This window comes from Dipodomys spectabilis, unplaced genomic scaffold, assembly GCF_019054845.1.
Source record: "Dipodomys spectabilis isolate Male_0828 unplaced genomic scaffold, ASM1905484v1 ptg000024l, whole genome shotgun sequence".
Taxonomy (NCBI): Eukaryota; Metazoa; Chordata; class Mammalia; order Rodentia; family Heteromyidae; genus Dipodomys; species Dipodomys spectabilis.
Window position 1 is genome coordinate 26,653,061 of NW_024870701.1, and position 27,044 is coordinate 26,680,104.

General features: G+C 44.6%; 1 protein-coding gene across 1 annotated transcript in view; it reads right to left on the reverse strand.

The window, feature by feature from the left end:
- Myo5b (myosin VB) overlaps window positions 1–27,044 on the reverse strand; it is a 295,029-nt gene that overhangs the window by 155,241 nt on the left and 112,744 nt on the right. The window contains exons 2-4 of the mRNA XM_042675118.1: window positions 18,578–18,688; window positions 10,929–11,100; window positions 8,362–8,506 (exon numbers count right to left, since the gene is read on the reverse strand). Coding sequence (XP_042531052.1) covers window positions 8,362–8,506; window positions 10,929–11,100; window positions 18,578–18,688 — 428 coding nt within the window. The remainder of the gene's footprint in view (window positions 1–8,361; window positions 8,507–10,928; window positions 11,101–18,577; window positions 18,689–27,044) is intronic.

A 27,044-nucleotide genomic window follows, 5' to 3' on the forward strand; every position in this document is an offset into this window, starting at 1 on the left:
ATTAGTTCTTTTCAGTGAAAATCATTTCCGACACCTTGAAAAACTAAATCCCATTCACATGTCACCAGCAGTATTAATTCCAGAAGATACCAATATAAGGTGACAAGTTTGACTTTGACTCTAGAAAAAGGTGAGGCATAATCTCAACAGCCCATCTCTACTGAGTGCAGCCTAGTGTCAGACTCTGAGCTCAGCTCAGACCACATGCTCGAACCCCTTGATGCATTACAGGAACCTGAAAAGATAAAGGCACACACATACATGCTCTTACTGTGTTTAGGAAACAGAGGACCCTAAATGCAGAAACTTGACCGGATGGGGCTAGGATAGTGAAGTCTGTGCTAGCCCCCCTGCTCTGACACAACCAAAAACAATCCAAGAACAAGTCACATCTGACCAAGCCATTGTGCACAGGCTTTAGCAATGATTGGTACCTGGAGAAAAATAAACACATAATGGGAACCCATCCTGATTCGCAGGCCTGGGGGTCAAACCTACAGGGTTGTGCGCACTGGGTAAGGCCTCTACCACTAAGCTAACTCTCAACCCTAATACTTCCTAATAATGAATAAGAATTAATGTGACCAAGTTCTCAAATTTGCATACACATGAAGCCAGGGAGACCTAATCTATCAGATGCAAAAAGATATGCTTGTAGAAACATGGACGGCAGGTAGAAGGATAGAATGTAATACAGATAACTGGAAAATCTTGCTTGGAGAAGAAAATCAAATATACAAATGCAGAATGCAGGCAGCAAATCTCAGAGGCAGTCATGAGTTTACAATGACAGCTAATCAATGGTTTCTGAGGACTGGGTGTGGACTTGTAGGAATTCAAGGGAACTTTGCAGGGAGGGTAAAGGAAATGTCTGTTTCTCTGACTTTGGTGGTTGTCTCACAGGTGCATGCATATACTAAATTATGTGTAACTGCATTTTAAAATGCAGATCACTACCAGTCAACTAAATCTAATTAAAGCTGTAACACTAAGAGTTATTGGGCATGCAGATGAACAGAAGTGGGTAGAATTTAGCACTAACTAAGACACAAGATGAATACCTCCTCAAAGTAAAGACACTCATGGTTTCTTCTAGCAGACATTCTGTGTAAGAACTGAATATACCTCATTCCAGAAACAGTGTCCAGTATCCAGTGATGCCAGAGAGAAAGACTAGCCAGTGCCCACTGGTGACAAGAATGGGGGAGTGTCTGCAAAGCCACTCTCCTAAGAAGAGGGAGTATGTGTGGCCCAGAGTCAGGAGCAGAGAAAGATGACATATGTTGGGAAATGCCCACCTCTTACACAGGTGCACAGATCAGAGATCTGGCCTATAGGTAAAGGCAAATGGAGACTGAGCAGAGCAATCGCTGCTTAAAATGGAGCCTGTTTAATTAAGCAACAGAGATGCCTGTGATGGGGCTGGTCAGAAGACCACCTGCTGACCACAGTGTTTGACATCTTATTGCTTGCTATCACGATGTCGAGTTCTCTCCTTTCTAGCATGCTACGATTCCCCAGGGAAAACCGAGGGGATATTAATGAGCTAGGTTTTTTTTTTTTAGCTTTATGATTTAGCATCGTAAGCACATTGAGTCTGTTGCAGATAAACAACTGTTTCTAATACAACCTCTGCAGGGTCACAGAAGTTGGATAAAAGAAACTGCCTAAAATCTATTCCTTTTTAACCTGACAATTCCAAAAGGAGATGACAATATACACTATTATTTTCTTTTAAAATACGGATGGCATCACCAGTCATATTCACGGCACAGAACATCTCCCTTCACTAGGACATTTAAATAGAACCCAAAACATGATAGGTAGACACATTTTTAAAATGACAGCATCTAAGATTAGACAAGATCACAATGACACTGCAGCATCCCTCGGAGAGAAGGGTCGGTATGTACTAAAAGGCCGAGCAGGAGACGACAGGCAAGACCCAGGGGCCAGCGGAGAACAGGTTCAGGCAAATATACGAGGGAGGAACTGAGCAAAGCCTGATGCTTAGGACGTGAAATCAAACACAAATCTGGAGAGGTAAAGGAAGCGCTGTTCCTGGATCAGGTATCCAGAGCGTCTCCTCGCTCATGCCCCGATGCAACTGAAGACGAGTCCTTACTTGAAATCTCAATGTATGCTCAAGTAAACAAAACCTCAGCCAAAGATCAGCTGACTAAGTCATGGTTTCAGAGGGTACCACAAAAACTCAGCCAATCACACACAGCTCCTGACTCACAGACCTCCCCAGGGATGCCTTCATTGACTGCACACTTGCACACAGGAGCCATGCTGTCCATCAGCTTTAACATCCACACTCCAGAGACTTCAACAGTTCCTCAGCAGCTGGGCTTTTGCCCAACTACACTTGGTAGATTAGGAGGGACAAGATTATGCACAGAACTCTGGCTCATCCTACACAGCAAATGTAAAGCAAAAGATGGCCTTGCTCTCACCAGCAGGTTCTCACAGTGACAATGTGAGATTCCACCTGAAGAACTTCACATCCCTAACTTCCCCCAACTGTCAAGAACTCAGAATAAAGAGTCACTATACATCAAAAATTAAGGAAGACGCTGGAGTGGGTAGTTGACACCTGAAATCCTAGCTACTTGGGAGGCTGAAATGATGAGGATCACAGCCTGGACACAAAGTTTGCACGACCTCATCTCAACCAATAAAGAACTAGATGTGATAGCATATGCCTATCATCCCAGTTATGCAGAAGCCTGTGACTGGGAGGATCAGAGTTCCTGGCTAGCTTGGGCAGAAAAAGTTCAAGCGATCTTATCTCAACAAGAAAAAGTATGGTGGCATATGCCTGTCGTGCCGGGTACAGCAAGAAGTATAAAATATAAGAAGACTGCAATTCAGGCCAGGCAAGTCCCCCCCAAAAAGCAAGCCCCCATCTGAGAGAAATGTGGCTCAAGGGGTAGAGTAGCTACCCAGCAAACACAAAGCCCTAATACTACAAAATGATTATCAAAGAAAAGAGTTGTCCTTTGATTTAGAAATTGTTCTCAAAGTGCAAATAGCTCACCTATTTGATTTTAAAAAATCCAAGTTCCTCAGAACTGACAGCTTCAAAGACATATTAAGTCTATTATCATGCATGCCCTATGAGTTGACCATGAAGTTGTTATAGTTTTGATTTCCAGAGATGGAGATTGTGTAACTTCCTTACTACCTGCAAACATACCACACACATACCTTTCTCATTGTCCAGACAAGAGCCTGTGTTGTGTGTGTGTGTGTGTGTGTGCGCGCTCACTCTGGGTTGTCACTTGCAACAGAGACAAATAACAAACCCTCCTGTGCACCCAAGTGGAACACATTTAGCTTATTTCACCATGGACACTGACATTCATTTTCATACTGCTCCCCTGGGACCCCTCAAATTCTTTATACATTTTCTGCAGGAGTGGGGATCCCAACAGAGCCAGATATTCTTTCTCAAGAGCCCAAGAAAGGTTTTGGATTCCAGTGTCTACACCCCCTGAGCACAGGCCTTCACTCTCTGGCACTTGAAACCCCGCCTCTAGGAAGGCAAGGGCCCGCATTGTTTCAGTCACCAGCCTGGCCCTGGGCCACAGGTGCACCTAGCTGCATGCTCCACCCCAGGCATCGGCGATCCCAGCTTTCATTGTTAGTCACACCTTGGTAACACAGGAGAGATGGATGAGGAATGTGGGTGCTCAATTACCTTGGATACCTGAGCAAATAGATTTGCTTTGCAGTATTTTTATTCTCTTTCAGAAAAAGCAAGAAAAATCAAATATAAACAGCTTCAAAGGAAGGAAGGAAGAAAGGAAGGAAGGAAGGAAGGAAGGAGGGAAAACAGGTAGGCAGGCAGGCAGGGAGGGAGGGAGGCAGACCAACTAGTCCAATAAGATGGCTCACTCCTACCACAGAATCCAAGCTACTCTGAGCAGTAAGGGATGAGTCCATTCTTTGGGCTCCCAGTGTTTCCATGAGGGTTAGTCTGCTCTGGTCTGACAAGGACCAGAGAATAGTCCATGACAATGAGAAGGCTGTCTGGCTTCTTAGCCAAGCAGGAAGCTTTGGGGAAACACTGAGTCTGAGCTCCATCTCTACCCATTTACTTATTCCTTGACCTTGAAAACTGTTCAGTGCCATGGATAAAACCAGGCTCATGTGGCAACTATGAGAAGTAAATGCATTTGTGTCAATTAATTTTATTCTTCTCTGAGCAATAATCATATTCCTTGGGGTAAAGTATGGATGGTGCAAGAGATAAAACACTGTATGTACCACTTAAGTAGTTAAGTAGTACACACAGTTAACTCCCTGGAGCTTTTCATTTATTCTACACAGGTTGCTGGGAACAGACAAGTTATTTCCACAACAAACTCATCTTTGCACAAGAATGGATTTTTATCTTTGGAGATGGTATCAAATTAGAGGAAGGAAAAGATCATTATGAAATAGGGCCCATCTGAGAAAAATTGTTCTCTGAACATCCCCTGTATCATATCAAGTTCTTATTCAATAAGCTCTAAAACGTTTCCATTGCTTTAGGCCAGAATTTCCCAAACGGTGTTGCACAGAACATTAGTCCTTTGAGATAATCTTTGAAAACGGTTATGTCTATGTATGATTTGTGTCCCTAGCATACCACATCCCAGTCTAGGAAATTTAGAAGGCATAAAGGCTCCGAGAAGCTCTTCATCCACGGGGGATGTTTAAGTAGACTAACCCAGAGCTTCACAAGCTGCACTGACCCATGTGCACCTGATAATAGTGCACATTTCTCTCTTATAGTTCACTGCAGCAGCCAAAGGCCTTTGCAATGTGGCCTCACCTCTGCTGTAGGCCCACAACTCCCTGTGGCGCACTCACCACATAGGACACATTTGCCTGGGTGCCATCCCCTGCTTATAATGCCTTTACTTGCATTAGTTCCTGACACAAAATCTGCTCGTTTGAAGTGGGTAACTCAACGGGTTTGCAGAGTACATTTGCAGAGTTGCGTGTCTATCACCACACATTTTTAACATGCTCACCCCACGACGCACTCCTTTGAGAACATTTATCTTGGGGATGTATCTAAGTGTGGAATTGTTGGGTAATATGGAAAAATCTACCGAAAGCTTTTGAAAGAGCTGCTGAATGTGTGCCAAAGAAGCCGCACTAATTTACATTTCCACTGACAGTGTGTATTTCCAATTTTTCAGCATCCTCACCAACATGGGTCCTGCCCCTGGGGCTACAGCCTTTGCGGTGGGGGGAGGAGTGTACCATGGGAACAGTGTGGCCAGGCCTTCTGTGGCCTCCTCCTGTGATCCAGGTGGCCATAGCTCACCTGGATCTCCCTGCGCATCCTACCAAATCTTTAGGTCCCAGTTAAAATCCTATCGTTTTCTGTAAACGCCATCTCCCAACTCCATTGGATGGACACTGGCACAGCTTCTATTTAGACTTCCCGCAGTGAAGCGGGTCAGGCCAGCCCGCTCTCTTCAGACAGGGAGCTAGTTCCTTAACAAATGGGGAAGGGTCTTAAATTCCACAGTGACCATAAGGAGCCCACCAAAGGACTGGCAGTTCATGGTCCCTCAGGAACATCATTTAATGTAAAGGCTGAGGTGGGAACTGAAGCAGGGAAAAGAACGAAACAGAGGGAATTTGGGGTCTTGGACCAAGAGAGAAGAGCAAAAAGTACCGTTAAGCCAGCAGTGGGAGTCAGCCCCTTCCCATGTTCAGAGGACAGAACTCATACACACGATGTGTGCAGTATTTTATTAACGAATGTGATAGTAACAGTTAATCCTTTTCTCTTACTGGCATCTCTTCTCTTACTGCTTCTCTTCTTCTGGTGCTAGTAGTGCTCAGCTCTAAATCTCAGGAAGGGACAAAGCTCTGCACTAAGCGCTGGGTACTGGAGGATCCCACCTGCAACCTGAGTTATTTGAAAGGTTGAGATCTGGCGGATTGTGGTTCTCCCCATCTTCCCAGGTAGAAAAGTTCACTACATTTCATCTCCAAAACAACCAGCAAAAAGCAGGGCAGGGGGGATGGCGCAAGTGATAAAATGCTAGCCTAGCAAGAATGAGGCTCTGAGTTCAAACCTCAGTGCTTTACATTAAAAAAAAAGCCCCTTATACTTTGACCAAGTCACTCACCCTGGCAACACATCTAGTGTTGAAGACTCTGTATGTGATCCACATAACGGACTCTCCTGAGTCTATTAAAGGAATTAGAATCACTGAGAGGAAGGCCAACTGTGCTGCTTGACAATAGAACTAATTCAGAGAGCTCTCTCATGAGACCACAAACACTCAGTATAATACTTCTAATGTAGTCCATGAGCACATACTGCATCAAAACTTCAGCAAATGGTGGCTCACGTCTATAATCCCAGCTACTCAGGAGGTTGAGATCTGAAGATTGTGGTTCAAAGCCAGACCTGGTAGAAAAGTCTGTGAGATTCTTATCACCAATTAACCACCAAAGAACCAGAAGTGGTGCTGTGGCTCAAAGTGATAGGATGCTAGCCTTGAACAAAAGAGCTCCAGGGACAGCACCCAGGCCCTGAGTTCAAGCCCCATGATCACCACCACCACCACAAAACATCAGTAAAAACATCAGTAAAAAGTATTTCAGTATACCCTAGAATTCATTGGGTACAAAAAATATGAAGGGGAAGGGCGAGGAGGGCAAAGGAGGAGAGGGGAAGGGAGCACTCCAGCTCCAGAGATATCCATGAAAGGACAAGACCTAGGCAACTGTCCTAACTTTAAAAAGGCAGGAAGTCTTCACCACCAAGCTAACTTCTGCCCTCATATGAAGCAAATGTGGACTCTCCTAGGAGCCTCCCTTCTCTGTGCCACACACACGCCCTCCCATTGTCACATGTGACAAGGCAGAGTACACAGAACACACTGCCCATGCTCCCCACAACCTGCCCGAACCATAATGGTAGACAGGAGGTACCCAGCAGCAAGTCCACTGTGCTGGCTTCTCGTAGCGGATGAATAGGATCTCTGTTATGCAATTAGAGAGGTCGAAGGTGGCATCACTTTAGCTCCCTATTTTAGAGAAGTAAATCAGATCATTATTTATGAACTTTCACAGTTCTCTAAGTACTGCTTAGTTTAAATATATCTTTAGTAGGCTTTATTATTTTACTTGATCAAAGTCTTTCCTCATGGAAACTACAAAGTTTCCATTGGCTAAAAAGTTACTTGGAAATTCCACTGAAGAATGGACTTTCTCCCAAACACTGACTGGCTCATTCACCTAAACTGCCCATCTGGTACTAGCTCCACGGAGCTCGCTAGAAGAGGCAGGCAAGGTCCCTTGGAAAGAACGCAGCACTTAAGCATTAGCTCACACATGCACTTCCTCTGAACACTAATAAAAACTATCTTCTCCTTCACATCTGAAAAGTTAAAGACCACCACCAAGCCCATTTTCTGGCAAACCCGATTTGCACTTGTCTTTTAGAGCTATAAAAAGGGAGGGCTGAGGAAGGAGCTCAGTGAAGCACACTTGCCCACTAGAAAGCACAAGGCTCTGGGTTCAATCCCTAGCATGGCGAGAGAAACAAATTTGTAGACCAGGCACACTAGTGGTTCACTCCTACAATCACAGCTACTGAGGAGACTGAGTTCTGAGGATCCTGGTTCAAAGCCAGCTCTGCAGGAAAGTCTGTGAGACTCTTATCTCCAGGTAACCACCAGAAAAGCTGGACGTGGCTCCGGCTCAGGTGACAGAGTGCCAGCCTGAGTGAAAAAGCTAAGAGACAGCACGCAGACCTTGAGATCAAGCCCTAGTACTGGCAGAAAAGAGAGGGAGAAAGGGAAAGAGAGGAGGGAGGGAGGGGGAGAGAGAGAGAGGGGAGAGGGAGAGAGAGAGAGAGAGCTAGGGAGAAACGGAGGGAAAAGGAAGGAGAGGGAGGGAGAGAAACAGCAAGAACGTGAGAGAGCCCACAATGTTGCCACTTCAAGAAGTTGTCTTCTAAGTGGAGTCCTCGATGAGTGTATGGAACCAGGCAGGGGTACACGAATGGAGAGGTTATAAAGTGGTTCTATTATGCCAAAAAAGGAGAGAAGAGGGTCAAGAAAGTACTCATCTGAGAGAGATGAAAGACAAGGAATAGACTTTGTTGCTCAAAAAGTGAACTAAATCTATGGAGCCATTGCTCTACAATGCCAGGTTCAAGTTCACAAGAGCAAGTACAGATCTGAAGGGATGAGGCAGGAAACAGGACTGGGGCTGCAAGCCATGCTTCCTCCCAGGCTCATCACCTCTCCACGTGATCAGCAGCAGCGAAGGCAAGTAGCAACGTCCTCCCTGCCCCGATTCCCAGGAGCACTCCTGGGCCCAGTCTCTTCTCACCTGGCCATCTGCTTATACGCTTCTTCTGCCACAGCAAAGATGTGAGGGTCCATGTCGCCCATGTTTTGGCCGCTGTAGGCGTAGATAACATCTTGTCCGTAGATCGGCAATTGTTCATAAGGGTTAATGGCAACAAGCACAATTCCTGCAAACAGACAAGGAAGTCTGGTTGGCCTTGGCTTTAGGAACCATTCCCATATGTCAAAGTTAACAAGCTGGGTGTGGAGACTCAACTTTGTGGTAACCTTATTACTTTGGAAACCAAGATCAGGTGATCACAGTTTGAGGCTGGCCCAAAGCAAAGTTCATAAAATTCCATCTCAACTAATTGCTTGGTGCAGTGTACACACCTGTCATCCAAGCTATGGGAGAGGAACAATAGCTGGGTGAGGTGACATTTGCCTGTCATCCCAGTGACAGGACGAAGCCTAAATAGGATGATCAAGTCCAGGTCAGCCCCAGGCATAAAGAAACCATATCTCAGAAACAATCAACACAGTCGAGTGTCATTAGCTCTGTAACGCTGCCTACTCAAGAATCTGAGATCTGAGGGCTGCAGTTTAAAATCAGACTGGTCAGGAAAGACCCTAAGTCTCTATTTCCAACTAACTATCAAATAAAGCTGGACTAGTGCTGGAGGCATGGCTCAAGTAGTAGAATGCCAGCAAAAGAAAAAAAATAAGTCCATACAAGAGCATGAGGCTCTGGGTTTGCATTCCAGTACTGACACACACAACACAAAAAGGGTTAGTGGATTGTCATTAGAGCACCTGCCTAGTAAATACAAGGCCCTGAGTACAACCTCTACTCTTGCCCATATAATCCCCCAAAATCTAAACAAGGAGAGGGTAATAGAATGAGTCTTCACCAGTCAACTAAAGACATGATCTGTGAGTTTCTATGATGAGATATTAAGAGAAATGGATACAAATATTCAAGTATGTCTCTGATTATTCTGTACACACACTTACACAAATGTTCAGCAAACCAAGCTCATAAAACAGATACAGCCCAGCATCTGTGGCTCATACTTGTAATCCCAGCTACCTCAGAAGGCCAACCAAGGCAGGAAGTGAGACCTTTACCTCCAATCAATCACCAAAAAGCTGGAAATGGAGCTGTGGATCAAGTGGTAGAGCACTATCATTGACCAAGAAAGCCAAGGGATAGTACCCAGTCTATCCCAGGTAGTAGACTTAAAAACCTACCTAAAATTTAAATCTGACAAAGCGTGAAATTGGAATAATAATCAGTAGAGTAAATTTGATCACCAGACACTGTATGCCCGTATGGAAATCTCACCATGAAACTTCCTCAAAAAGACAATCTTTGTTAATACCAGTAAATTGAAGGGCTCAGTGGTAGAGCGCTTGCCTTGCATGCATGAGGCCCTGGGTTCAATTCCTTAGCACCACATAAGCAAAAAGAAAAAAGCCGGAAGTGGCACTGTGGCTCAAGTGGTAGAGCCCTAGTCTTGAGCTGAAGAGCTGAGGGACAGTGCCCAGGCTCAGAGTTCAGGCCCACTACCGGACCCCCCCCAAAAAAAGTAACAGTAAATTTGTAAAACCAAGATGACTGGGAATGGAACTTTCACAGTATGTGGGTTATCTGAAGTATAACCAATGGTTGGACAGGAAGCACAGTTTATGTCCTCACGTCCAAGACTGGCTCAATCTCTGCCTGTGATTTGGGCACTAGTTTCTCAGTATCTCGGATGCCTCAGCAAGTGCAATTGCCTGGCATGTCCTCAGGGTAGTGGGAATGACGGAGGGAAGGAACCTCAGAAATATGTCTGCTCTTTTAAAATTATTATGATACCAGAGTACATATTTCTTCTTCTCTTCTTATGTCTGTATCGCCCCAAAGGATGTAGTGCAAAAATGGACTCAAGAGCCAGGCTGATTGAGCAATCAGGGAATCCTAGAATATAACAGAATCCTACATAGACTGGTGAGACAAGTTGATAATTGAGAAATTACAAAGAAAAACATCAAATTCGGTCTCTGAGACATGATAGGAAAATTTGTTGTGGTCTAAAAGACATTTTCCCAGGCATCTGGGAAAGAAAAGAAGTTTCAAGAAAAGCAACTATGACAATTTCAGGACTTTTTGCTGTAAGCCTTTGTTAGTGAGCAAAAGCTCAGTAATTCGGTAAGTATTCAAGTACCATGTTTGTACATAGGAAATAGAAAGAGAGGAAAGGGGCCCATTCAAGTAGAAACGCAAGCCAGGTACACGTGTGCAGGTGTTCAGTGATGAAAACATGCTTCAGGCAGGACACCAGGATTTGCGTAATGTTCTTTTGCAATTCCAAGCAAGAGCTCCACCAGCTGCTCCACTGTGTATGGCCCGTTTCTTCCCTATTGAGCTATGATTGTGGACCAGTCAACCCACAGAAACTAAGGCAAGCTAATTAAGCTACTTTCATTGTCTGCAAACGTTCGCAGGGGCTCTGATGAGACTTACCCATGAGACTGAAGGCAGGATGCTTAATGGTTTGGGCTAAACAAGTCATCTCAAGATGGTAACCACTTTCAAACACACAGCCAATAAATGCCTCCACTTACCACAGTAAGTGTAGATATGGTTGGACTCCAGAAAACGGACCTTCAGATTATGCAAAACTGCAGGCTCATGAAGATAGCTGAGGGCGGTGAGGTCGTTTTCTCCCACCAGGATATCTGGATTCCGCAGGAAGGGCAGCTGGTTGCTTTGGACATCTACTGGGTATTCCCGAATCTAAAGAAAAGCAAGCAGCAAACAAAGAGGTACAGTTCTTATGACAAGTTCAGCCTCTATTCAATCATCTTCTTGGCTGGGATCACTATCCTAGCATGAACATTTGAGATGAAGATAAATAATATTTTTGGTTTGTTTTGTTTCAGTATTGGGACTTGAACTCATGGCCTGGGTATTGTCTCCTAGCTTTTTCACTCAGAGCTGATGCTCTATGCATTTAGGCCACAGCTCCATTTCTGGCTTTTTGGTGGCTAATAGGTGATAAGAATCTCCTGGACTTTTCTGCCGGGGCTGGCATTGAACTGCAATCCTCATAGCTCAGCCTCTTGAGTAGCTAGAATTATAGGTGTAAACCACAGGTGCCTTTAAGGAAAGGCAGGTGAACAAGATACCTTTGGTTCCCATAAGGTATCAGCCTAGGGGCTGGGAAGGTGGCTCAGTGATAGAGCACTTGCCTTGCATGCCTGAGGCCCTGGGTTCAATTCCTCAGCACCACATAAGCAAAAAGAAAAAAGCTGGAAGTGGCGCTGTGGCTCAAGTGGTAGAGTGCTAGCCTTGAGCTGAAGAGCTGAGGGACAGTGCCCAGGCCCTGAGTTCAGGCCCCACAACTGGACAAAAAAAAAAAGACATCAGCATAGATGGAAATTTTGCTAGTGACAGAATCCCAGTATATCACCATAAACGACTAACATAAGAAATTCAGAAAGCACAAGTAGATTTAAGAGGATTCTACAAGTTTTTAATGAAGAAAATTCCTCATGAGTCTTTAATTCCAGTTGCCACAGGAATATTATTTCTCCCATCTAAGAGACCTTTCTGGATTGCCCCATCCACAGGAGTTTATCTCCCTGCAAACCACACATTCCCCCTTCCCCCCCTGCTTTTCTTTATTATTCTTACAACTGATGAACTGTCCTTTGTAAGTGGCGTCAAGTTGTGCCATTTGCATACATATTGCTCTATAACCTCACTGCAAGCTCGGGGGAAGTAATTTTGCTCTGACCTAATGTATAGGAGGCACTTGGGGGCAGTATTATAGATCTTAAAGGCTAATCTCCGATGCCTGCATCCTTGCTTGGCATAGCATTTAGATGATCTGAGTGCTTGACAGGACACATTCAGAATCCTATACACACATACACATACATATGTGCAGTTTATTAAAGCTGATGGTATTTAAGCATTTAAGCAGGAGCAGCTTGGTGTTTTTAAACATTTGAATGGGAGGAACTCCGCGACTCGCCATGTGTTACCCACGTGTCACATTTCTCACAGTGTTCTTAAGAATCACCTACGGAGCTTGTGAACATAGTTTCCTGAGCCTAATTTATGTGTTAGGAGCTCCAAGGAAGGGCCCGGGAATCTGAAATTTCAAAAATAATCCCAAGGGCTGGGAAGGTGGCTCAGTGGTAGAGCGCTTGCCTTGCATGCCTGAGGCCCTGGGTTCAATTCCTCGGCACCACATAAGCAAAAAGAAAAAAGCCAGAAGTGGCGCTGTGGCTCAAGTGGTAGAGCTCTAGCCTTGAGCTGAAGAGCTGAGGGACAGCACCTAGGCCCAGAGTTCAAGCTCCACTACCAGACCCAAAAAAAAAAAAAAAAATCCCAAGTATCCACATTCTTAAATCCACATTCTATGGATTTAAGAACCACTTACGTTAAAAACATGTGTTAATTGAACCACTGTATAAACTGTTTTAGGAAATGCCATGGACACAGATTCAATTTGTTGTGATAACAGTCCATTTTTTGAGAATATAAATGTCACTGCTCCCTACAACCACTGTCAGAGGTACCTAAGAATATGCCAGTCAATACCACAGAACCACGGCTGTGGGTGCTAACATGAGCAGATAAACGCAACTAACAGATCTAGAAACAAATGCAAGTACATATGGAGAACATGTATGACAGCATTAGAGTTGCAAATAAATGGGTAAAATGAATTTTATGAAGTGATACCAGAAAGAACGAAATGGCCATTTAAGAAACAAAAATATGCCAGTGTTCTACTCTTAAAGTTTAGATTGAGGCAATTTAAAAATAAAGCCAAAATGAAAAATGAGTACTAGATAAGAAAAAAATGAAATATTTATGCTAAGTCTTAGAAAGGATGACGCCAAACCAAAACCATTTACAAAACATTCATAAACTTGACTATAATAAGGAACTTTAAACTGTCATAAATCATGTCATCTAAAAAGTCAAATAGGAGAAGGAGATAAGTATTCTGTATTACAATGACAGAAATCACCTTATTAAAATCAAGATGAAAACTGACACTCAAACAGGAAGCTGGTCACAGAACAGAAATCACAGATAAGCAATAAATAGAGGACATAGGAAAAGGATTCAATCTGACCACTAACCACAAAAATGGAAATAAAAGGCTTTAGCACAAGCTGTGTGTGGAGGTGCATGGCTATAATCCCAACCCTAGTGGGTCTGAACAGGACAATCATGGGTTGGAGGCCAGCTTAGGCTACACAGTAAGATGCTGTCTTAACAGAGGGAGAGAGGGTAAAAAATATTGCAGCACTAATAGTGTTTATTAGATAAAGGTCTAAAGACAGTCAAGACCCTCAACTGGAGGAAGTGTATGGGCAAGAGGCTTACTGTTGGTGGGTACATACCAGTACCATGACTCTGGAAGGCAGCAGTAATCTGTATTTAGAATTTTTCCTCAATAGACTAGGAGGCATTGGGCCATTTCAGCCACACTTCCAGTCCTCAAAAATCTGTGTGGTCACACAGTGTTCTTTTCCAGAATGAGGTATACAGAATCAATTACACTATCTGCAATGACATCTCTCAAAATATCATTGGTTATCTCTGTGGGGTTTTCTTCTGTTTTTTTCCATTGTATATTAGTTAAGGACTTTTTTTTTTGCCTGTGAAAAGCTCTATTTACAGTCAACTTTCAGCAGACCAAAATTACAGAAGTGAGAACTTCATTTTTACTAGGTTCCACCTTCTTTTTCTCTTTTCAAGATGTAATTGTAAGCTCTATTTCAACTCACACAACTACTCCCAGTCTCAGACTTGTATGTGGGTGTTACAGTTTGTGGGGTTACATTTCTTCAGTAGTAAAGAGTGATCCAGGGTGAAGGCTCTCAACTTCACCAAACTTCAAATGAGGGCATTGATAGTGGCCTCAACAGAGCCTTACTTGGTAGTCCTTAGAAAAAGCCTTACCCGGTGCCTGTCGCAAAGGGCTCCTACAGGGATGAGCATGTACGGGTTCCCTGCCAGAGCAGCCTGAGGTAGGGCTGCTTCCAAGGCTCTTGGCCTTGAGGTACTCCCAGTGCTCCTATTGAGGCCCTACCTTCTAAAGGTTCTGCCACTTCTCAATGCTGCAGGCAGAGGCCAAACCACCAACACACGGACCTTTGTAGGGTACTGAAGATCAAACTTTAACAGTATTTTCCTTGTACTGAATTAGTGGTGTTGCTGAAACTATGTCAGATCTCCCTTCCAAGAGGCATTCAAACTGGCATCCTCTGGAGACATCCCCAACTCTCTCCACCCTCCTCAGCAAGCATCCCAGCGCGGAATGGAGCCCTCCCTTCACTCAGCCCTTTGATTTTCAAGCTGGAAAACTGTGACCTAAGTCCAATGTCTTCACACCTGAGACAGAAACCCTAGCACTCCATCCTTTCTCAGATGAAGCTTCTTTCAGACCTCCTTGAGCACGTAGGGGCAATTGCATAAGCAATTTTGTGAAAACACAGCCACAAGTATGCTACTGGCATTGGTTACAGTATAAGAGATAAGGAATGAAAGACGTAGTACAGCAGAAAAGAGGGGCTGCAAGCTCGGCACTTTGAGCCACAGATTTCTCCATGTGTGGACATCCAGAGGGAAGGAGACTTAACATTGTTGTTGTTGATGATGACATAGATCGGAATTTTACACTACTACTCATATTCAACATTTATAGCTAATTGTAGCTCCAGAGGGGCTCAACATAGCATATAAGGAACATGTTGCAATATTTAATGGGCCATATTACCCCTAGAAGTGTTTGTCCAGAAGTGTAAGATACTAGGTGAAGATTTTTTTAAAACTCTGTTTACAGGTGCATTCAAAAATGCTGAAAGTGTCTGGTTTACTTAAATATTTTTGGTAAGCTATACTTAGATGCAGGTTTACATTCTCTCCACCCAGCCCCACAAATAACTGGGTAAGCTTGGAGACACTAAAACAAATGAAGAATCTTAGCGCTCTGCTCTTCTGTTCCTCAATCTTCCTCTTAACCCTGAGTCAGGTGGTACAAATAGGAAACACAGGCCACATTGGTGGCTGCTGGCCACTGCACACCAACTGTAGGCAAACAGAAGGCAGAAAAACAAAACCAGGGAAATCAGGAATCTGCCAGCCACTAGAGGGCAGAGTGGAGCAGTTTGCCAGGGAGGTGTGGCCAAGGCAGACCACATGACCTGCACAGAACTCTGAACTAGGCAAAGCTGGGGGTGCCACACTTAACCCAACTTAACATGCCCAGGTGTCTGCTCTGGTTTAAAGGCAGAGCAGTATGCTGAGGATGAGCACAAAGATAACTTATACCTATTATGGCTCTAGATAGAAAATAGGAGATACTAATCCTTTACCCTCAGAATAAGTTACCATGTTCTCATGACCATAAAACATCTTATATTATGGCAGGAGAAATAAGTCATACACAGTAAGTCATACACAAAAGCACATATGATTCCACTTCTCTGAAGTGCCTAGATCTGTCAAAGTCAGAGACAGAATGTAGAATGGTGGCTGCCAGGGGCTAAGAGTAGGGGTAAAAAAAAAAAATAGAGAGCGTTGAATGTGGCAGACTTTCTGTTTTGCAAGATGAAGAGCTCTGTAGAAAAATGATGGTGACACCTGCAAAAGTGGGAAAGCAACAAACTGTCCACCTACAAATGGTTAACATGGTAAATTTTGTGTTTGCATGTTTTACAAGGACATACGTAAACAAGCAAGCAAGAAAGCAAATGCAGAGGAAATATCGTAAGGAGCAGTGAGAATCCTTAACAGAAGGAACAAGTTGGCATTAAGTTGAAGGTCTTGTCATATGACAGTCCAGAACTGGGACTACTGCTTTTTCAGCAGATAATCTGACTTTCCCTTTGTTGCTCTACTGAAACTAACCTGTACATTGGGGGCCTGGGGGACAGCATGAGCGGGGCTAGGAGGCTGCACTGCCAGCCTGATGAATCAAGGATGGTTTTAACTTCAGAGAAGATGCTCTTCAAGAATCCAACATTAGCCATGCTTCCAGTGATACTCAGAGACAGCTCCAGCAAGCATAGCTCATGAGCAACCTGGAAAGACTCAAGCACCCAGTGCTCTCATTGCTTATCTCCAAGCCCAGGATTGGTTCTGACTCGACGCTGACTAGCTAGGGAGGTTGGAGAGGGAACCTGGACAGCTGTCTGCATTAGTCATGCAGGGCCGCACCCCCCGGCAGCAGGGGAGGCAAGCATCTGCTCTGTTTTAGCAACATGGAAGATCGCTGTTCACTGCCTCCACACAACTCTCAACAACACCCACCCACTGGAAAAGATCAACTGAAACCAAATCTGTTCCAGTAGAAGACACACCATTCAAGTGGGTGGAATAATTTCATTTTGTTTCTGGTGTGGGATGGGAAGTTATTCAACATGGTCAACAAGATTTCAACTGGTGAGAGTTTTGCTTGTCACCTCAAAACTAAGAGGGGACTGGAAAAGCCTGCCTACCAGCTAGAGTACAGTGAAAGAGGACCAGTGTCCTGCCCCAACTCCACCAAGTAACACACTCTTGTTGATACAAAAGAAGCTAATGGTAGGAAATGATCAACAAACAGGTTAGTCACCAATCACCTAGAAAAGAGTAACAAGACTAAAATGCTTAAAAGAATAATAATTTTTTAAAAAGCAGTAAGAAAGTAAATGGTTTAAGGCTAAAGGACATGGTACAGATTTTTAGTGCACTGGAATTCAGAGGGAGGTAATAATCACACCAACTCAAACCTTTCCTGTTTGGCAGCTCAAACAATCCATCCCAAAGCCAGTTCTCAGCCCAAAGCCACCAGCTTTGAGTTCCCATTGCACACCCTGCGTGAACTCCCACACGCTCAGCCTGAGGCCGCCTGACTGTCCCTTTCTCCATGGGATCCCAGGAGCACCGGCTTCCTTTCCTCACCCCAAAGGGCCACGGAGGTGTCAGGCATTGGCACCCACAGGTCTCCTAGAGCAAGACACTTTCAGCTCACTGCAGCCCAACCCTCCAGTGACCCAGTCCCTTCTCAAGAAGCCTGGTAGCGGCACAGCCTGGCTTCAGCAGCCAGCTCCTCTGCTGTCTCTCTGACCCACCCCATCCTCAGCGACCGTTCCTCTACCTACGGCAACTGGTCACAACACCACAACACTTCCATGTCAGGTTCCTTGTCCCCTCTTCATGGAGCTCCCTGAAAAGGCGAGGCCCCAGCTGTCTACCCATCTACTCACAATTTTCCACAGTGAGCCCGTCCAGTACTAAAATACATGAAACGAACCAGTTGAAAAGGCTGGTCACATAGACACATTAAAAAGGAAAACAAATAGGCTTCCTTCCCTCCCCCATAATTACTACTTTGTATCCTTGGGAGGGAAGCAACCTAAAGGTCAGTGAATCAAAAAGGATGGTCTCAGGCCAGGAGTTGGTGGTTCATGCCTGAAATCCTAGCTATTCAAGAGGCTGAGATCTGAGGATCACAGTTCAAACACAATCTGGGCAGAAAAGTCTGTAAGAATCTTATCTGCAATTAACCACCTGAAAACAAGAAGTAGATCTGTGGCTTAAAGAGGTAGAGTACCAGCCATGAGCAGAAAAGCTCAGAGATGGTACCCAGGCCCTGAGTTCAAGCCTTAGTAGCAACACACACACACACACACACACACACACACACACACACACACACTCCTCTCTCTCTCTCTCTCTCTCTCTCTCTCTCTCTCTCTCTCTGTGTTTCTCTCTGTCTCTGTCTCTCTCTCTCTCTGCTCTCTACACATATATTCTATTTTCCAAGTACTAGCCTGAAGATTTATGTCTTAACCAATTTTATTGCCCCAAATAGTTCTGTACAAGTTCACCCCTGTCAGATGGAGGCAGATAAAAGGTACAGAAAGAGTGCTTACTTGTCTAGAGTTACAAAGCCAATAATGACTAAGCCAGGATCCCAATGCAAAGAGGTCCAGGCTCAAGAGCCCCTGCATCCATGAACTGTTCTTTCCGGTCAATCGCCTCCCACATGTCCCATGGATACAGAAGATTCTTGCCTTAGCCACCAGTGTCGCTCAGTGGGCACTTGTTTCTCATGTGACATCCACAAAGCAGCCTCACGGTCTAGCACACTCACATGCATTATCAACAGCTTCAATGGCCAAGAAGAACATCAGTCCACAAGGAAACACTGCATCCTGATCAGAACAGGTCTCGGCCCTCCACCCTGACCAGCACTTACGGTCTCATCTTCCAATTTGAGCTGGAGGCTCTTCTCTCCTTCTTTGTAGTTCTTGGTTAATTCAGCCGAGCGCCATACTTCATCCGGATCAGGGATCCAGACCCTTGTGTACTGAAAAATGAGAAGAGAGGAAGCTTAAATACAAAGTTGGGAAGAAATGGAACAAAACCTTGGAAAAAATTATGTTAAATGAAGTCAGGCCCAGTGAGACGAAGGATACATGGCTTCCTCATATGTGGAAGCTGGATTTAGCTTATAAACTTATAAACGCAAGGGTACACAAATTATAACTGAGGTACAAGAATCGCACTCAGCTGTTCTAATTCCTCAAAAAGGTGAAGTCAAAGTTCAGCAAAATAAAACACCAGCAAGTGGGTGGAATGGGGGCAAAGGTGACAAATGAAGAGAACAGAGGGAGAATGCAGCCAAAAACCAAGTACGTAGAGTGAGGGAAGGGCTGGGGCGGGGAGGGATGAGTGAGAATGTTGAAAGGGGTGATCAAGATACATCATCTTCATAAACTGCATTGTTAAATGACAACTCCTTTATACAACTCCCTAAAGGTAATTTTTTAAAAAAGAAAAAAAAAAGAAGTAGCTAGCTTTCTAAAACGCACCACTCTCGAGGAAGGGTCTTGTCTAGTGAAGTTTAAAGCAATGTATTCATATTTTTCCCTTTGCCTCAAGATACAATGTCATCCAATGCTATAGTAGATAAATAACTCATAGGACTGATAAAGAGTGTATCTTGTGGATTTGTAAGACAACATCACAGATCAGTGAAATTAAAATTCTGCCAGAGATGCCAGGTGCCAGGGGCTTGTGCCTGTAATCGTAGCTACCCAGGAGGCTGAGATCTGAGGACTGCAGTTTGTAGCCAGCCCAGCAGGAAAGTCTGTGAGAGTCTTATATTTCCATCAAAAACTGAAAGCAGAGCTGTGGCTCAAGTAGCAGAACACCAGCCTCCAGTGAAAATGCTAAGGAACAGCGCCTAAGCCTTGAGTTCAAGCCCCAGTACCAGTACACACACACACACACATGCACGCACACATACACGCACGCACGCACGCACACACATGCATGTGTGCATACACACAAATTCTACCAGAAAGACTGCTGGGCATATATTTGGGTATATGCACCAGGTCTTTGCACTGTCCTCTTACAAGGTGGTACAAATGACTACAATCAACAAAAAAGCACAGGCAAAAAGCAAATGTTCACAGTTTCAGAAACTATGCTCTGGTCTTCTGCACTCAGGCGTAAAGTCATTTTCCTGCTCAAATAAAAAGTCAAGTCAAAGGCACACTTAAGGATTTTGTGTAGGTAGCCTCCTCGATTTCTTTTGTCCATTGTGGGGCTTGAACTCAGGGCCTAGGTGCTGTCCCTGAGCCTTTTTGCTCAAAGCTAATACTTTTCTGATGGTTAATTTTTAAGAGTCTCATGGACTTTCCTGTCTAAGCCGGCTTCGAACCATGATCCTCAGATCTCAGCATCCTGAAAAGCTAAGATTACAGGTGTGAGTCACCAGTGCTTGGCTCTTTCTGTACTCTTTGAGCCATAGATATACCCCCAATTCTCCCAGTGGCTATCCTTATTTGCATATGAGCTCATTCAACCTGATCAAGGCCCAGCGGGAAAAAGCATGGCAATGCTTAGTAAAAGGTAACTCAGGGAGCGACATGCAGTGATTTGCCCAACGCATTCTCAACTCAGGAATTTTCAGCCCTGGCTGCACGGTAAATCACCTAGGGAGTTTGGAAAATACCCATTCTGGAGTCACTTCAGACCACTTCCATCTGGATGTGGGGTGCTTTGACAGCTCCTGAGGACAGAGAAGCGCGGGCTGCACTGGATGGCCGCTCACTGCACCCCCGTCACACAGATCCCCGCGCTCACCTCATAGGTGAGTACTCTCCACACGGCTTCCTCATCTTAGAAGCTATATATTCACGCAACCAACTTTCATGTCATACAATATTCTTAGCCCAGTCTGAACAGAAGGCTCGTTGGCCTAAAGGTCAGCAGAATGTCAGCATAAACCCGCTTCTCACAAAGCACAGGTCAGCTCCAAGCACAAGTCTTGTGTCAGCCAGTACCTGGCCACAAGCAGCCAGTTGGCTTTAAAGATATTGTTTATTAAAGATACTGTTTCCTTCTAGGTGGGCACTGTCCTCCTTAAAAACCAAGCCCAACAGCTATTTTCCTTGTCTCTCATTATGGAGCCTTCAACATCCTAAGGCAATGGAAGAACACTCTCATCAAGAAAGCAAGCAAATGTCAATGCGTTTCTGTCCTTGCCAGCCTCACCTAGAATGGCATCGCTTCCTACCTGCCTCCAGAGCCTGCCCTGTATATAATGGGACACTACTGTAGCTATCTATATTCCTAACAGATCCGGGCTTTCTTGTAATGTATCTAAGTGCTTCTGAGTGAAAAAGAAGTTCCAGAGGAAAGTTCTTGAACATTCGCCAACAGTTGACAGTCCTCCTCTGCTCAGATGTTGCACTGACCCTCTCCACAGTCACTTGAACCCACTGCCCACCCAATGCAAACACCAGTTAAGCTTTGGGTCAGTGATGCTTCCCGCCATTCTGTCTCCCTGCCCGGCTGTGCTTTCAGGCCTTCCCCATCCAGGCTGCACACCCAAGAGATTTTTACCCAAAACAAAGACAAGGATGTGAAGATAACAACTAACCAATAGAAGACTGGGGGAAATCCCAGCAGAAGTTGAGTGGATGGGAACTAGAGGGTGCTACGAGCCAAAAGACCTGGTCCCAGCTCTGCTGGGGACTTCACCAGCTGCCCCGATGCCACGGGAGGAACTCACAGTCTGGCTCTGGGAGAGTGGAGATAAACCTCTCTTCGCTAAACAGACTGAAAGCCCCTGGCAGGTGGGAAGCTGGATTCTGTACTTCCTCATAGCAAGAGGATGTGTCCCAGCATCAGAGACATCATGGGACTCTAACACTTAGCCTTTTGGGGGGATGAAGGGTTGTATGGCGGTGGGGGGGGGGGGGTTACATTGTGTTTTTTTTGGCTAAGTGACCTAACGCTACACATACCTCCAGTTCTTTTGCTTTTCAGGTCAGAGGAAAAGCCCGAGAACCTTCTAGCCTTGAGCTCACAGCAGTCCTCCTGCTTTCCCTTCCTGAATAGCTAAGATTACAAGTGTGTGCCCTCACATCCGCCTTGTCTTAACTCTTAGGCTTCTTTGTGTGGGAATAGATTCAAAACTATAGCCATGGGCCAAACTACCACTGTGTCTGTTTTTGTACAGTCCCATGAGTTAGAATGGCTTTTAAATTTTCAAGTAGTTAGATGAGAGGCATGGCTCAAGTGGTAGAGCACCAGCCCTTGAAAGAGCCAAATGAGAACACCAAGTCTTGAAGTCCAAATGCCAATGCCAGCACAAGACTTTCAAATGGTTGAAAAAAGACATTCCTTTATATAATATGAAAGAAACACACGAAAGTCAAATTTTGGGGTCCATAAGTAAAAGTTTTCTTGGAAAACAGCTGTGTCCATGTGTGGCTGTTTTCATACTTCAGTGATAAGAGCTGAGTCGTAACCTTTCTGTGAACTAATACATAAAATACTTAGTACCTGGTCCTTTACAGAAAGGTGTGCTGACCTCTGCCCTTGTACTTGCTGTTTCCTCAAGTTTCAGTGTCCTCTCTTCACCTGTCTAATCTGAGTAGAGCTCCAGTTCCAGCACCAACTCCTCAGTGAACACTATCTCCCACCTAAAGCCAGCCCTTCCAACGAGGGGCTGCCCCAGTAAATCCTTCTCCAATTGCCTTCCTTTAGCAGTCATTTCTCAAGTCCATTTCATCCCATTCCTTTGACATCACGTAGCTCCACTAGTTAGTATCTTTGTATCCTGGGGGATCTATGGATCTATCTAGCACATGCTACCCATGGAACAGATGTTCACTAAACAGTCACCAGGGACAGGATTGATGAACAGAACTTATGGAGCACCTGGTTTATCCCTAATGATAGATTTGCACACAACCCCTATAAAATGTAATGTGAGTAGGTGTTATGACCAATTCCTAAGGAGATTAATGGCTTTCAATGTGTCAAGTCAATGACAACACAGAAAAGAGAAAAGTTGGGTAGCCGACTTCTTGTATAACTTCTAGACAGACATTGTGAATGTCAATGCACTCAAGCAAGCTTTAGGCTTAAATCAAGTAAATACTCAACACCTACCACATAGCTGTCTGTGTAGCTGCTGTCATATATTTCTTTAGTCTCCACAATGATGACGCATGTGGACATGCATTGAGCTTATTACAGCTCACCATGGAACCGGAAGGTGCCAGCCCTCCATGCTGAGGGTGCAGGCTGGCCTCCCTGTGCTTCCCGAATCTTATTCATCTTACTTCATATATTCTCCGTTTGGAAACACTAGCAACCACTGACAGGGATATTTACTCGACATCATGCTTATTACAGACATGCTTATCATAGACACAGACACAGATTTATCCTCTGTCCAAGGTTACAAGGTTATTTTTAATGATGATCAAATTTTGTGTGCTATCTCTAACCCTAACCCTCTCCCTACTACCACCTCAAGAAAGATGCATGGCTCTTTTTATGGTTCAATAGAAAGCAATATATGAGACATAGCCAAGCAAACAAGACACACACAATTAGGAAGTGCTACAGTAGCTTGCAATAATGTGAGGATGATTGGGGGGGTAGGAGTGGGAGAAAATTTCTGAGGGAAAGAGCTTCCTTTTAGGGTGATGATCTGGTAAGCTATTCACTTTGAAAAAGCTAATCCTATAGGCTGTGAGTTTTCCCTCAGGCTTAAAAGCAAACACATCACACGCTGCTGGTTTGCAGACGATACAAAGAACATGTTGTCCACACACCTTCTCCTGCCTGCATTTCTATTACCAGCCTGTAGTGACACAGGGCTATCATTTTATAACTCTCCAGAGAGATTCTGAGTTGCCTCTTAATTTCTTCTCACCTGAAAGGAGTTCATTCCTGAAAATCTGACTTCCTTCGGTTTTTCTATTAGCAGACAACGAAAAGGCCAAACTTACCATGCAACCCAAGTATAGTGCTACACAATTCATCTCTAACCTGTTTGAACAATGCTTAGCCGCATCATGTGAAAAATAAATGAAACAGCCAGTCTGACCCAATTATCAAAGAGATGCATATATTTAGTAGTGAAAGCAGATGCCCCCAACACACTCATTCGCACCGAGCTGTTCTCCAGCCCCCTCCCAACCCCCTTCTTTTCTCTGCCTCTGCAGGGCCAGCTTCCTCAGTAGTCCCACATTCAGCTAGAGGGAGTAGCTGCCCATGACAACAGCTCCACCCTGGCTGGCCCCTAAAATCACCTGGGGAGCTCTCATTCTTTCCCATGCCAGGCAACGCCTGACTACTTACATTGATCTCTAGGGGTGCGAATCGGGTGGTGTTTTTAAAGCTCTCCACATAAACCCCATGTGCCAGCAGGTAGAGAACCAGCAGTGCATCTGGCACGAATGCACAGCTGACTAGAAGGGCATCCGTGGGCCTGAGAGTCTCTGTCCACAAAGCCTGTGGATTCTTCCTCCTGCACTCAAGTATTCTCTGCAAGAAGCTCCAGGCAGAAAGCAAATACATTGTCCAGAAGAGCACACTATTGATATATTCGTATAAATTTCCATGTACTGTAGTTCAGGGTTAATTAATGGGCTAGGCTACCATCATCTTGAGTGAGAATTCATTATCAGCTTGAGTAAATTGAGGCATAGGTCTCAGCCTCAGTTTCCTCAGCTGAACAAAGAGATAAAAGTTATACCTACTTCACAAAGTGTCCCAATAATTAAAACAGAGCACACAAGCCTCTAGAAAGTACGGTCCTGCTGTGAGTTTGACAGGATTAAGGGAATGGGAAAATATGAAGTCTGAGGTGTCCCATTGAATTGTAATACTTTTTGGGGGTGGGCAGGGAGTGGGGGGACGTTGGTTGTGGGGCTTAAACTCAGTGCCTGGGCTGTCCCTGAGCTTTTCTGCTCAAGGCTAGTGCTCTACCACTTTGAGCCACAACACTACTTCTGGTTTTCTGGTGGTTAACTGGAGATAAGAGTCTGATGGACTTTGCTGCCTAGGCTGGCTTTGAACCTTGATCCTCAGATCTCAGCCTCTTGAGTAGCTAGGATTACAGTCATGAACTGCTAACACCCAGAAACTGCAATACTTTTCACGTCCTGTTGGTTCTAATATTGAGGCCAAACCTTGCCTTGAATAGTCGGATCCGGTATCTCTGACTCCAAACACTAAAAGAAGAAATTCTCAGGGCTGGCTGGCATATAACAATTAGCTGCAGATCTTTAAAGACAAAAGTATCAACATCCACATCCCACACTTGAACAAGATTATCTCTCTAGGAGAAACAGAGCACTATACCAATAACATGGTGAATGTCATAATAAAACCAGTTTTAACTAGTGAGCCTTAGTGCAAAGCTGAAACTTACGGGACAAAACCAGAGGCATTTGAAACATTTGCTCCCTAGCATTATTAATAACATCCTTTGTAACATCATATACAAACATAAGTAATGTTAAGTACTTTAATTATTTCAACTTCAAAACTGAATTAAGATAAGCAAGGTTATCACTCATTCTTTACACAGAAGAAAAAGTGGTTGGCATATCTCTGGTTGCTAAGAGCTGACTGGGGGACAGAAGTAGAACAAAGACTTCAGACTGACTCTCTAATTCCTCCACTGTCTAAACCTCCTGGAGAAATATTATTTTTCTTAGGGAAGCCCCAGTCCTGCAGAATATGTATTTTATATAGATAAAATGCCGTGTAATTACACATGAAAGAAAAAAAACCAACAACATGCAAATGCCCATTCACAATGTCAGGCCAAGGAAAGCCAGCAGGCAGTTTCTGTGTTAAATATCAGGTAGATTAAAGTTTTAGTTGCAATGAAGCCTTGGTCTGAAGCAAGGCAGCCTGGACTGAGTTACCTGTGAAGGGACAAAAAGGGACTCCAAGGCCTGACTTGGTGGCTGCCCAGATCATTTACTTGTCCATTCTTGCCTGTGTTTCGGGGACCAAGAGCAGAAACACTGTGATGCAGATTTCTTCACTGCTGTATTCTGAGCACTAAAACAGTGCCCACGGGCTAGCAGGCACTCCAATCTACACTGTGTAACTGTTATTAGGGTTCTAGTGAGGTGCAGGTGAGGAGAGATCCTTCTAACAGAAGAGAAAGTGCAATCAGCAAGCACTGCCTCAAGACAGGAATTCTTGCTTGAGATCACTGGCAAAGATACAGGGTTGAGTTAATTGACACCCCTAAAGGACACAGAAGCCACTGAACTTTTCCAGTCAGGATCATTCTGAGCTTGGTCATTTGGAGTCCCACCAAGAGACAAAGGCCACCAGCAAAGAAATGGGTAACTGGACAGTGAGTTTCTAGGGGAAGAGGAGCCAGGCAAGACTTGGGCATCAGACAAGGCAAAGAAGCCACGTTCCCAATCTCAGCTTAAGCCTCAGGTCCAGGTACAAAGTGACTGAAGGGAGTGCTTGGGAATCCAATGGTGAAAGGCTGGAAAATCCTCTAGGCCAATGTGCGACCCCTCAAAAATGGACATATTCATGTTCGCTTCTTCAAGGACATGATGCAAACACTAAGCATGTCCTAAGTCATGACTTCCCTTTGGTGTAAGCGCATCCAGTTTGAAGCTTCACCTACTAAAGCAGTAATTCCATATAAGAGGGAGGGAGGTATGGAGGGAGGGAGAGAGCACCTATCCAAACCTATCCTTGGTTTAATTTCAGTGCTACCACATGGCAGCATGCCCAGTTGCTTAGTATCTGGCAGGTACCATGTATTTGAAACAATATGAGCCCCCTGCCTGGCCTTGCCTGTGCAAAGTGGGACACATTCCATTGTCTTCCAGATTCTGCTAACTTTGCAGAAGAAAATTAGGCCTTTTACTTCCACTGAGCAGAACTTTTCCCAGTCATTCCCACATTTACTGATATCTGAAGACTGGCTCCATGGGCCCAGACACCAACCACAACCAAAAGCCAGTGCTGAATATTCCCCTGAATTTTGGAAGCCAGTGTCAAGAAATGCCCATGGGTGGGCTGCTAGTAATCTTCCTTTCCCACTTACTGGACTCCCACCGTGGGAGACAAGAGACAAGGAGGTTAAAAATTAAGAGTCAGTTCCCCCTCCCAAATCCCATCAGCTGATGAGGTTCTAACTTCTGAGGCTCAACTTCCTCATCTGGAAAGCCGACGGAGTCTGCGGTAAGGGAGTTTGCTAGGATTAAGTAACGTAGATAAAACACTTTGCACAGTATGTGGCATGTGCAAGTGCTGCATAGTTATAGTTCCTGTGCGGGAACTCAGGTCCTGGGGCTGAATCTACACAGGGGACCCTCCATGAGTGTCCTACAGTCAATGATCAATGATGGGCACACAGGTAT